At 38.2% G+C, this 12,110-nt stretch overlaps 2 protein-coding genes across 2 annotated transcripts; both read right to left on the bottom strand.

The window, feature by feature from the left end:
* Positions 1-1,223: 1,223 nt before the first annotated feature.
* Positions 1,224-5,473, bottom strand: LOC117909102 (protein HIGH CHLOROPHYLL FLUORESCENCE PHENOTYPE 244, chloroplastic). The gene is made up of 7 exons (XM_034823007.1): positions 5,051-5,473; positions 3,826-3,924; positions 2,947-3,141; positions 2,592-2,684; positions 2,407-2,502; positions 1,848-1,988; positions 1,224-1,646 (listed from the first exon to the last, which is right to left on the bottom strand). Exons 1-7 carry the CDS (start codon positions 5,441-5,443, stop codon positions 1,470-1,472), a joined length of 1,194 nt encoding a protein of 397 aa, XP_034678898.1. The 5' UTR covers positions 5,444-5,473; the 3' UTR covers positions 1,224-1,469.
* A 414-nt stretch (positions 5,474-5,887) lies between these two features.
* Positions 5,888-11,179, bottom strand: LOC117908543 (O-fucosyltransferase 16-like). Its single transcript, XM_034822183.1, has 10 exons — positions 10,884-11,179; positions 10,716-10,775; positions 10,542-10,632; positions 10,231-10,307; positions 9,385-9,473; positions 9,106-9,289; positions 8,019-8,200; positions 7,544-7,646; positions 7,124-7,455; positions 5,888-6,705 (listed from the first exon to the last, which is right to left on the bottom strand). The coding sequence occupies exons 1-10, from the start codon at positions 11,082-11,084 to the stop codon at positions 6,246-6,248; spliced, it is 1,779 nt and encodes a 592-aa protein (XP_034678074.1). The 5' UTR covers positions 11,085-11,179; the 3' UTR covers positions 5,888-6,245.
* Between the last annotated feature and the right edge of the window lie 931 nt (positions 11,180-12,110).

The raw sequence follows: 12,110 nt of genomic DNA, 5'->3' as shown, positions 1-12,110 counted from the left end.
TCTATATTGGTTGAGATCGTGCGTCCATCCATTTGGCAATTATGTGGATCACCAGGGACGCGAGGCCTCAACAGTTCCTGTTAGGTGAGAGAGAGATTTGGTGTGGGGTTGTGGAAAGCTATTAGGAAAGAATGGAAGTGTTTGAGTGGCAAGTTGGCCTACCAAGTGGGCAATGGGCAGAGAGTGAGATTCTAATTGGACAAGTGGTGTGGAGATGAGCCACTTAGTGAGTCATTTCTTCATTATTTACCATTTCTATGTCTAAGAAAGCTTGGGTGGCGGATGTTTGGAACCTTGAAGGTGAAGGGGGTGGTTGGACCCTTTTTTTCTCTAGGGCCTTTAATGATTGGGAACTAGATTTAGTGGAACGTTTTCTACAAAAGATTCAAACATCTAGAGTTTATAGGGATTTGAAAGATAGAGTGATTTGGACAACTTCGAAGTATAGGACCTTTTCGTTCAAATCTCTCTATTCCATCTTGGAGATAGGAAATCCTCTTTCGTTCCCTAGTGATAGTATTTGGAGATCGAGCGCACTTCTTAAGGTGGCCTTCTTTGCTTGGGAAGCATCTTGGGAGGAAAGTGTTAACTTTAGACCAACTTCAAATGAGGGGGTTCTTTTTGGCAAATAAGTGTTTCTTTTGTCTCTCTGAAGCGTAGACGGTTGATAATCTTCTTCTTCACTATGCAAGGTCTCGGGTTCTTTGGGATCTTCTTTTCTCCTTCTTTGGTGTGTCTTGGATTCTCTCTTGTTCAGTGAAGGAAACTCTTCTTGGGTGGCATGGGTCGTTTGTGGGTAAATCTCGTAAAAATACTTGGCAAGCGACCCCTTTATGTATATTTTGAACAGTGTGGAAGGAAAGTGTTCGACAATTAGGAGTTATTGATCCAAAGATTGAAAAATTCTTTTGTATGTAACCTGTGGTCTTGGCCTAGGGTGTCTGTAGATATGTGCCTTGTTTATCTTGTAAGTTTCATTAATTGGTTAGGTTCTAAGTAAGGGTGATGATTTTTTTGCTTTTGTCCTTCCCCCTCTGTTTTGAGCCTTTAGGCTTCATTTGTATACTTCATGTATACTCTGAGGGCATTTTTTTCGGTTTCTCCTCTTTACTTTTTATACGACTTTTCTTTACCTATCAAAAAAAAAAAAAATGGAGAAACCTAGACCAAAGTCCAGCCCATGCTAATATCTAGCCTATCATATGCATAGGTGCAAGCAGAAATCAAAGGAAATCCACATTTTCTTCTATTATACAACTCCAAAATGAACAATAAAGATAAATAAGGTATGTGTCTCAACATTGTAATTGTTACTTTTCCCATGGTATGGGATGGTACAGATGAGAACATGAAAAGGGATGAGAGGGGGTGTCCCGAAAGAAAGACATGGCTCTGCATAGTTGTTATGAGGTATCAAATTTGTCGATACATACATAGCTTCATGTACAATTACGAAAAAGGGTCTTCTTTCAGATGTAAAAGTCACTTTGCTTTGATTGTGCTTTGAGGTCTTTCAATTTCTTCAGTATGTTTGTGAAGTAATCTTGCAAATATTTCTCCAGTGTAACTATGTCTTTTGGATCCACACCAAGCAGATCATACGTCTCAGTCATCGAAGTCGAGAAAACAGTATCACTAGTAAGAACCTAGAAATGCCCCCAGACAAGCCATCAGCCTCAATTATATGCAATAGTTCCATCAAGAATGTGAAAGACTATCTATCTTCAAGGTCTAGCCAAAAATGGTAATCATGAAATTAAGAATCTGTTTATGTTCATGTATCTGAATTCCACTGCTTTTCATGAACTTAACTACCAACAGTAGAGAGTGTGAAAAGAATCTACTACCTCTGAAAATGCTAATCGATCTGCAACATCATTTGTCCACTCAAACAATCGGGTCAGTTGGCGAGTCAATTTCAAGACAGATACAGGGACTGTAGTTACATTTGCATCTTGGCCAGCAAGCCTCTCACACAATGTAATCACCTAAAGCCAAGAGAACACTTTTAACACAAGAAAGATGCAGCTACACCATTTGTTTTTATCCTAAGGCACTAGCCCTTTCTAAATCATAGACTGCAGGTGATTGATGAAACTACTAAGATGAAAACTCCCACTGATTCCAAACAATTCAATGTAAAAGAAAAGAAAACTAATGAATCTTTACAACAGTGGTAAGCCTATATTTTCTGAGTAATCAATAGACTTTAAGAGACATTCAAACAAAAATCAAGAGTATTGAGTAAGGCTCCGAAATTTTTCCCCCTTTTCTCTTTTTCTTTTTTGATAGGTCAATTGAAAGGGCTGACCAATTAACATGTAATAAGGTTGATTAATGGGTTTTTTACCTTTATAAAGAGTCAATAGTATCAAGAATGATGACATTAAAAATAATATTTTGTACCTCTTGTGTTGTCCATGCACGGGGCCCAGAAAATGTGAGAAGCTTCCCATTAATTTTCTCATTGCGCAAGGCTATAAATGTCAACCGAGCAATATCCTGGAAAATTTGACATGTTTAGATACCATGATGAAGATAATAATCCAACACAGTCAACCTTGAGAAACTAGTCGCAGAAGCAATTTAACCTGAGTATCCATATATGCTATTCGTGTGGTAGCATCTGTTCCCCACACAGATTTCTCTTCTAGTATAGGTACTGCATACTGCCCAATTAGGCCCTGAACACATTGGCAACAAGCATTTGTGCTTAGTAACAAAAAGATTATATCAGAAGAGAAAGGAAAAGAACAATACAAGACTTTTTGAAACGAGAAAGAGTCATCGACATGTGTATATAATTACTACATGCTTTTATATGTATAATATTACATATAAGTACATTTCAGTGAACTACCTGCCACTTATGTCACATATTGTACAACCATTTTCAGTAACAAGATTATAAGCACTTGCAAGAACTTCTATTTGGGTGAAATATACCTGCATGAAACCACACAACCGGATTATGATGTGGGTTAGGCCTATGTCCTGAAGAAACTTCTCAGTGCAATACTTGATTTCCATTAATGGAACTTCAGGATGGTTCTCACAGTTGTGAATGGAGAAGAACACATACTTCTGGATTCCCATTGCTTTTGCACATTGTATAAGAGCAACTTTTCCTTCCCAGTCTACCTAAACAGAAAAATGGATTAGATAAGGCCAAAAAACCATTACAAAGCTTATAAAAAATGATGGTGACTTCATGAACATAGTGGATGTCACACATCGAGAAACATATAATTTCATACAGGCTCCAAATGAAGGAGAAACACCATCCCTCTTTCCTCCTTTCACCCAATTTCATAGAAGGCCAGGACATGCAGACATACAAAAGAAGATCCTATCAACTAGTTCTGTCAGCATCATTTATGTCCAAGAAATTATATAAATTAGGTTGAATCTAAATAAATAGTTTTCATGAGAATAAAATTTGAGAGTGAAGATATATGAGCAGGGGGCAGCACTTGATTTGTTACTAAAAATACCAACATGATTGTTACGTCATTTCATTAGCTTTTGTAACTTCATGTAAATTGCAAAATGATGTTCAAATGACTGACAAGAGAAAGGCCCAAATGAGATGGGCAGCTAATATTGCAAGGACATGTATCTTCACTGCCAAAAAATCTGTAGAACTAAAAGTTCAGCAGCACACAAGTCTCAAAGGAACTTGACCTACCCAATAATCCTTCACCACTTAGCATATCAGTGGATTGGAATCCCAGTATTGCAAAGCACACTTCCTTCATACTCAAAACATCTATGCTAATGTAATTTTAATGAAGGAATGCTTCAAAACTTCAATCTGATACTTACCGTTTTTATAGGCTCTTCTGGACGCCCTGTTGCACAGTCGATGACTGTGTGAATGCCAACCAATGTTGCAGGTATGGTCTCTGGTTTGGTTAAATCAGCCTGCTCAAAATAAACTTGATTTTCAGTGCCAAAACCTTTAGACAGTAAAGTAAAATTTGCCACTCCAAAGTTTGCAACTAATTCAGATGCTGCAGGAAACAATTACATTTTGAAACAACATAAATATATCTTGCAAATGAGATGTGAAGCAATACCAAGCATCTGTAACAGAGAAAGGGGGCCTTTCTCCATCCAAACCAAATTCAGGGCACTCCCATAATCACTTTAATGATAAGAAACAAGACTGATAAGGAAATTTGAATCTACTACATGAAAAAATGAGCAAATCAGAAAGAAGAATGGTAATCTTTAAAAAGTTGCCCCCATTAGAATCAAAATTAGATAAATGGGTACATTCCTGGTTCTTTTCTTCATACTGATATAATCAATAGCAATCAACAGACAAGAATTAACACTGAAATCCACCTAATGGCAAAATCATCAAGCCTCAAGCATGCCCATCATTTTTTCCTTTCTTTTTAAAAAATCCCACATTAAAACAAAGACCGGAACAGTGGGTGTTGAATCTTTTGATCATAATGACATGGGCAATAACAATAAGCAAACAAAATGTTCAAAACAAGAAAGACCCATTAACAAATAAACAATTGGGAACACAAAGAGAGGCATGCAACGACCATAGTGGCATTCCAATCAATTAAATGATAATAAAAAGCAACCAAATTGAATCTACTAAATGGTAAAATCACCCAATCTAAAAGAATACTGACAATGGAAAAAAAAAATCTCATATTACAACCAAAATTAGAACAAAGGTCAAGACTCTTTTGATCACAAGCGCAACCCAACAGCAACCACAATATATTGTCAACAGTGGCACCCGAATCACTTGAATTATGACAAACAACAATGTCATTAAATTTACTATAAGGCAAAATCATCAAGTCTAAAAGTACTACTACAATTCAAAAATAAAAATAAAAATAGAAAACCCCACATTAAAATCAACAGTACAGCGAGGGTCTTCACTCTTTTCATCACATAGACATCCCCAACAACAATCAGCAACAAACAAAAGCTCAAATCCAAGAACAACCCATCAATAGATGAACATTCAAGCCCAGAAAATAAGAGAGAGAAAGAGAGAGAGAGAGAGAGGATATACATTAACAACAATGGCACCCCAATCACGAAGAAAGTCAGCAGGAGCAGGTCTGGGCCTAACAAGGCACCTCACATCATACCCTTCATCCAGAGCCCTTCTCACCACCTGCCTCCCCAGCGTCCCCGTCGCCCCAACCACCAGCACACTCGTCGACCTCACCGGGGTCCCCGGCCCCAGATTCACCGCCGCACCGCTGCACCTCACCACAGGCAAAACAGATCGTTTTGGAAGACCGTTAAAGGACAAATTGGAAGAAGTGAGAGGGGATGGAACGACACCGTTTGAAGAGAGGGTGGTGCGCCACGAGAGTGAGGAGGGTTTGGGCTTGGAATGGTGGCCATGAGAGTCCAGACTGCGAGCAGTGGCCAGTTGTGTTGGGAGCTTCGACGCCATTGCTGAGGGAAAAAAACGGTTTTTTTTGGTTTTTTTGGGAAAAAGAGAAATAAGAAGGGGAACAATAGATGTGGATTTTGCCACGTCGGTGCTCGAAGCAGATGACGCCCGCTGCCAGCTCAAGTGTAGAGGCTATGGCCACTTGATTATTAACACCTCTCCCAGTTATTTTTCCATTTTCTCTTACAATTTATTGGATTCCCAAAAATATGATAAATAGAAAATTAAAAAGATAAAAGAAAGAAAAAGTAAAATATTGATTCAAATAAAATAATTTATTTTTATATATTATTTCAAATTTATTCATTTATTTTTACATAAAAAATTAAAAAAACATTTAACTTTAATTATATTTAATTTTCTTTCTTACCCTATTTAGGATCTCTACGTTTTCCTGATTCTTTCTCGCGCCACTAAACTTATAAAAAAAGAAAATTGGACAGATAAAAAAAAAAAAGAGCTTTGCATTTCCTAAACCAATCTTTTCATCCACGCCTCTATAAATACAACTTTTCTAGGAAAAACACCGCAAATTCCACTTTTTTTTCCATGACCCTGGTCTTCAGACAGGTGCCCGATGTTTCTGCCTTGCTACTGAGCTGTTACTTGCAGGACTCGGATTCAATCGCCCAATTGCCAACGGCTCTTATATACAAAAAATGTTTTTTTGCCACTGCCTCTTTGATAAGAAATCATGGAAGCAAATGTGAAGGGGTAACAAAATATGACCCAAAGAATTTGATGTAAGAATGGGCTAGGTACACCATACAGCTCTGCCCAAGGGAAATGTTGGTTCATTCATTTAGTCCGAGAACATCTCTTCCAATTCTGGCTGGGGATCGGCCTTGAGAAGACCGCCCAAATCTGAGTCTGTTAGGTTGAGGGACCCTTTCCCTTGAAGGCCATTTTCATTCTCTGAATAGTCCATATCAATCCAATCATGCTCATCCTCAGTTGGCTGCTCATCCGCCTGTTCACTATCCTTCCCTGTGCTCAGGTCCTCAGTCCCGACATTAGCCTGTACTTTAGAACCTAAATCTCCTCTGGCCTTGGCTTCGGGAAGTTCACATATGCAGGAGGACGGGTTTTCATGAAACTCGCCCCTGCCAGGCCTTACCTCATTTGGCTCCCCCATGAAGCCAATTTGACGACTTCGCACCCCAGAGGCGAACTCTTCCCATGTCATGTTATTTCGATTCATGAACAAGCGATAGAGCTTTTTAGCATTGGGTCGGATTGTGGGTTTATGGCCAAAGTATCTCCTGCAATGAACAAAACACATTTGATTAGAAAGTGACCAGTTTGAGTTGCTTGTGACCTCTACCAGAACCCAGAATAAGAGTATGCTCAGAGGAAAAACTCCAGCGAAGAATGACATTTGATAGACACTAATGTCAATTGATGCAGTAATCAACAATATTTTTCTTTCAGGCCCTGTTCTCAACCAAAAACAGGGGTTGCTTGGTTCCAAAATGAGGTACTTGAACATGAAAATCGCTGTTTAAGAGTGATTACACTAAAGAATGAAGAAAAAACTTAAATAAGTTGCCAACTTAGAGACTTTGGATTAAATCCCACCTTCATTGTAGATGGGTTAATGGGTATTAAGGAGAGTATTAAAAGTTTTTCCTCACATCCTTGTAATTTGCTTCCACAGACGTGAAATAAAAAATCACATACCTTCGTCCAGCCAACATTCTAGCCATGTTGCCATTGTTGTTGGTGACAAAAACATCACTTTCATCACAAACAATGAAGTCTAGGGCAGCCATACGAGAAGAAAAGGACGAAAATGGGGCCAGCTCTTCCTCACTGGCTATAGTATCTTTTGAATGGAAATTTGGGAAGAGTGCCTTGAGGGGTGCTAATGTTGTTTCACCTCCGTATACTTCACCAGATGCCACATAGATGTGAACATCACTACCAAAGCCCAATGCTCTCAGCATAAGACCAACTTCCTCTGGAGTGAGGGGGCATTTTCCCTGCCTCCTTTCCTTATCAGGGTTGCGTATCTGAATAAAATTCCAAAAGAATGTGTCAAAGCATGCTTTATCTATAGTTGGCATTGCATGATATCTCTTAAAACTCATGGAGCCTCACATGTAAAGTTTTCCACCTCTTCCTTAATGCGCCCAGTTCTGTCCTTTCTTTTTCTCCTCCACCATAATAGCATCCAGAGAATGCAAGCATATCAGGTTCAAACCTATGACAATGAACATCCATAAGAAATTTTCTCATTGTATAATGAAAACCTTAAAAGAAAAATCCATGAAAACCCTGTTCAATGCAGCTGGAATACAATCAAAACGAAGTTTCCCTATTTCAAAAACCATATACATTCAAGTTCTATACTGATACGTACACACACACACCCACTTATTACGTATTACGCATTGGAAATTAAGACGGTTGTTGATAACCTCAAAAAAATACATTTGCACTATATGTACACACAGGTAGTCCAATGTGGTGAGGAAATTTACAACATAATTTCAAAATAACAAGGAATAGAATATAAGGAAGAAAGAAAAGCAAAAAACTTGCCGCCAACACATGGTTAAGTACTGTAACTTACCTCAAATGCAGGGCAATGAAATGCTTGCTTTTCATCCTCATCCTCTCAACCAACTTTTTACCCATTTCAAGAATTGAATCGGTAAATTTCAAAGCATGGTAGTTAACTCTACATCTCAGCTTTTGTAAATCCATGTCCAGCCTATTTGAAAGCCTATAATCAAACTTAGTGAGCTGAACAGCCTGCACCAAGGAAAGTACAGCCAGCAATTGTCAATTCTGGCGCATACAAATAAAATCATAAACTTCTATTAAGCCCCAAAAAATGGAAGAATCTGTCATGCAAGACCAGCTTATCCTTTCACATATCTTATAACTATCTTAAGAACATTGTGCGATTAATATGGCATAAAAGAATTTAGTTACTCATTGGACTCAAAATATGAAAATGAAGAGATATTCAGAAGAGTCACTCAGGTAGGCTTTCTTACAAACCTGCCTTTCCAATTCATCAAAATCATAATTCCCTTATTTTCTCCAAGATTAGAAAACTAGACCATTCTGAGGTCTTCCCAAATACAGTCATTTGCACAGACAGTTTTTATATATGGGTATTGCATGGCCTTACTTATCAGTTATCACTTTACATCTTTTACCTGAACACATCATTCTACATTAGACCATGCATAGTCTAACTTATAAATTTATATTCTGGACCAACAATAGACCATTAACAGTTTTAACAGAAAGTCCAAATTGCTTGTCTAACTTATGAGTTTGTATGTCGGACCAACAATTAAAGACCCTTACAGTTTTAACTGAAAATCCAAATTTTGGGTACTGGTTGATCCTGATGGACCAATTAAAACTGGAACACTTGGTTCCCACAGCTTGGGTTATTTTTCTGGCACCCATCCAGTACAAAGCCATGCTCACAAAAGACAGGATTCTGAAAGAAAAGGAAAAATAAGTTTTGTTGAGGGATTTGCATGCCATCATCTAGTGCTATGTTCTACTGTCTGCAATGGAATCATGACATGGAAGGAGAACCAAATGTCAGAACATAAAAACACAAAGGAGCCAATCTATTAAAATTCTGTATGAAAAGTAAAGTATTCAATTTTTTTTATAAGGAATTAGTTACTTACATGCTTTTTAGTGAGAACAGGTAAGACACGTTTCTGATAGCAACTTGGAGTGCACTTCCTTGGAACACGCATGGTATATGGAGCCATAATCTTCCTTCCCTCTTTAGGAAGCTGTTTAATGATTTTAACATCTTTTGATAGAAATGAAATAAACCAATCCGCATCAAAGATTTCAGCAAAGTTGCTGCACCAAACACCACATCACATATAAATGCACAACATATATATTTCCTTTGATTTAAGCAGTTGGTAAGTTAATATGCAAATGTGAAAACAGACCTGCTATCCTTCCAAAAAGATTTCTGGTCCAACTTGGGAACAACAAGAGTGGCATTCAAAATACGAGCTGCAACAACTGCATCTGTTATCTGCAGCCATGATGGATATAACATACTCAGGATAAAAAACTAAATTAGTAACACAACCATTATAAACCTCCACATTGTTCTAATGATGAGTGAAGTATGTTTGGTCAACAAGCACAACAGTAATACCTCCTATCAACTAGTTCTGGTCATAAGTAAATTTGAGACCCATACATTCACTGACAATAAAAAATCATACAGATGAACAGTTGTGTTCATGTTAAAGAAAAAAATCACTAGATCATATCATAAAACCGTTGCTTCAATCATGAATTGAGCTATTATTCATTAAAAAATAGTATAGATGCAAATCAAGCAGCTAATTCTCATCCTTTGGTGCTCTAAAGGACCGAGAACATTGCCTGAACAGTATCCAACCATGCCAAAGGAATAATGGGGTTGAAAGTTCCTTACTCATAGAGCAAAGAACAATGTCTGAAAACCACGTAACAAGACATTTGCCTAGTTTTTAGTGCCAAATAGATGCCTAAAAATTTTTCAAATGGCATGAATGTATAGGCAAGCTAACATATGTTCTAACGCACATCTGGAATGCAACAACAACAAAACAGCAGCAGATGTTCATTTCAAATTCAGAAGTTGAATGCTCATTTCAAATTCAAAACTTGCACCAACAGGGGAGTATAATGGAATGCAAGGCGTATTCAACAGAAACATCAATTTAATTTTGAATATTATTTTAATTAATAAACAGGAACTTATAAACAAAAAACTCGTTAATTAATTGAAAGAAAGTTACCCCTGTTCTTTGTTGATTTAAGCCTCCACTGGTAGCAATCAACAAGTATCTATTCCGTTGTGTGCTGACACCAACTTCTGTAACATATGGCAATACAAATGAACACCAAATCAATACACAGAAGTTGCTATATAAACCAAAATTTTGATCAAAACTAAACAACATTTTCTGATAGAAAACTGATTCAGTCCACCACTTAACAATGGAAATTAATGTCATGGCAAGAAAAATAACAGCAATATTCTGATAAACTTAGACTCATTCCTCAAAATCCTAACAAAGCTCAAGGCCTAGAACAGAAAGATACTCACTGGAGAACTTAACGCTAGCATTACTGCAACCATAGTAGAATTTCGATAACCTCGAAGTCCACATATCATTACCTAAACTCCCTCCAGTAGCCTAACCAATCCAAAAAACAAAAATCAAACCAATACACAAAACCGAAGCAAGATCCAAACGAAGCGACCAAATCAAAAACCAACCGGAACACGAAATACAACGTCCCGATCGGCACTCGATTGAGCCTCCAATCCACTGCTCAACTAAACACACAAAACACCAAGAAAACACGCCACAATCTCGAGAATCAGAAGAGAGGAGTTAAGAACGAGGAGAAACGAAGCTGAGAAAATTCAAAGAGAGAGAAGTACCGAGCTGTTCCGGCGGAAGAGGAGCTCATTTCTGCTGATCGGAGCCGGAGCAAGGAAAGTGAACAGCGCGAAGAGAAGGAGAATGACGCCGGACACGGCGGAGACCACCGGAGCGAGGAGGCGGAGGCGAGACTGTAACCGGCGGCGCCGGAGGAGCAGGAGGCGGAGTCCGGAGGCTGCTTCGCGGTTCTTCTTCTTCATTGTGAAGAGCGAAAGAGAGGCACGGGGAGAGACAGCGGTGGAGCTGGTGGTGGTGATGGTGGCCTAACTGAGAACATCTCCAACGCCTCTGCGAGGACGACGACGTTCTCATATAATACCTTCCCATCGGAGATAAAAACATAGTGGATTTCTACTCCTGTAGGCCCCACACCTCCCAGAACGAACCGCGCGTAAATCTGAGTGGTTCCTCTAGCGTGTTAATCACTCACATGGAAGTTATTGTACTTATCTTTTCTATAATTTGAGTTTTTTCCAGAAATTTTATTTTTTAAAAAATTGATTATAAGAAAGGCATCATGGAATACTTCATCAACTTGTCATGCAAGTAAGAGTTGGACCCACGATACGATGAGCCACTTGATGCTTGCCACGTTTAATCACATGGTTGGTTAAAACAGGTGCGAGTGTTTTTCACAGGCATTCTCCCTTCTTTATCATTTCTTTCCGGCAAGATCTTTGTAGTGTTCTCTCTCATCACGTGACCCCCACGTGCTTCCAAGGCATCACGTTTCTTCACTCACACCTGAACAAAGCGCTTGATTGAAGCAACAAGTCCCGGAAGGCCTATAGGTAGCCGTGTGTGCTCCACGTGCGTTATGGAGCGTGGGAGAGCACGACCCATTGTCCCGGTACGACGTCGTTTTGAAGTCAAAACTAACGGTTTCCAATATTGTTTGAGTGCCGGCGTTGTTCTTCAACATTTTAGGTCACCGCAGATTCCTCCACTGCCTCTTGGCAAATCTATATATATATATATATATATATTAATATTCAAATTCTAAATTTAATAAATTTGAAATGGATGATTTTTGGAGTAATTAACATTTTAATTTTTTAAATAAAACCTATTTTTTATTTTTTTTATCATATATTTTGTGATATTTTTTTACTAAAAAAAACTACCTTCTAATATATTAAAAATAGTAATGACAAATGATGACTCAATATACACGATGCTTACCAATATGTTAATAAAGCGAAGACTTAATTTGCATACCCTTTACT

Source organism: Vitis riparia, chromosome 3 (genome assembly GCF_004353265.1).
Source record: "Vitis riparia cultivar Riparia Gloire de Montpellier isolate 1030 chromosome 3, EGFV_Vit.rip_1.0, whole genome shotgun sequence".
NCBI classification, from domain to species: Eukaryota; Viridiplantae; Streptophyta; class Magnoliopsida; order Vitales; family Vitaceae; genus Vitis; species Vitis riparia.
Note: the sequence above shows the minus strand (reverse complement) of the source record. Positions and strands in the feature narration are given on the sequence as shown.

Excerpts from the sequence above, each read along its gene's own strand:
- LOC117909102 (XM_034823007.1), bottom strand. The coding sequence starts at position 5,443 with ATGGCGTCGAAGCTCCCAACACAACTGGCCACTGCTCGCAGTCTGGAC. Across the intron at positions 2,503-2,591 it reads TAGCATATATGGATACTCAG|GATATTGCTCGGTTGACATT; the intron begins GTTAAATTGCTT and ends CAAATTTTCCAG. Across the intron at positions 1,989-2,406 it reads GTGCATGGACAACACAAGAG|GTGATTACATTGTGTGAGAG; the intron begins GTACAAAATATT and ends TCTTGGCTTTAG.
- LOC117908543 (XM_034822183.1), bottom strand. The coding sequence starts at position 11,084 with ATGAAGAAGAAGAACCGCGAAGCAGCCTCCGGACTCCGCCTCCTGCTC. Across the intron at positions 10,633-10,715 it reads ACGTTGTATTTCGTGTTCCG|GCTACTGGAGGGAGTTTAGG; the intron begins GTTGGTTTTTGA and ends TGGATTGGTTAG. Across the intron at positions 7,456-7,543 it reads AGAGGTGGAAAACTTTACAT|ATACGCAACCCTGATAAGGA; the intron begins GTGAGGCTCCAT and ends AATTTTATTCAG.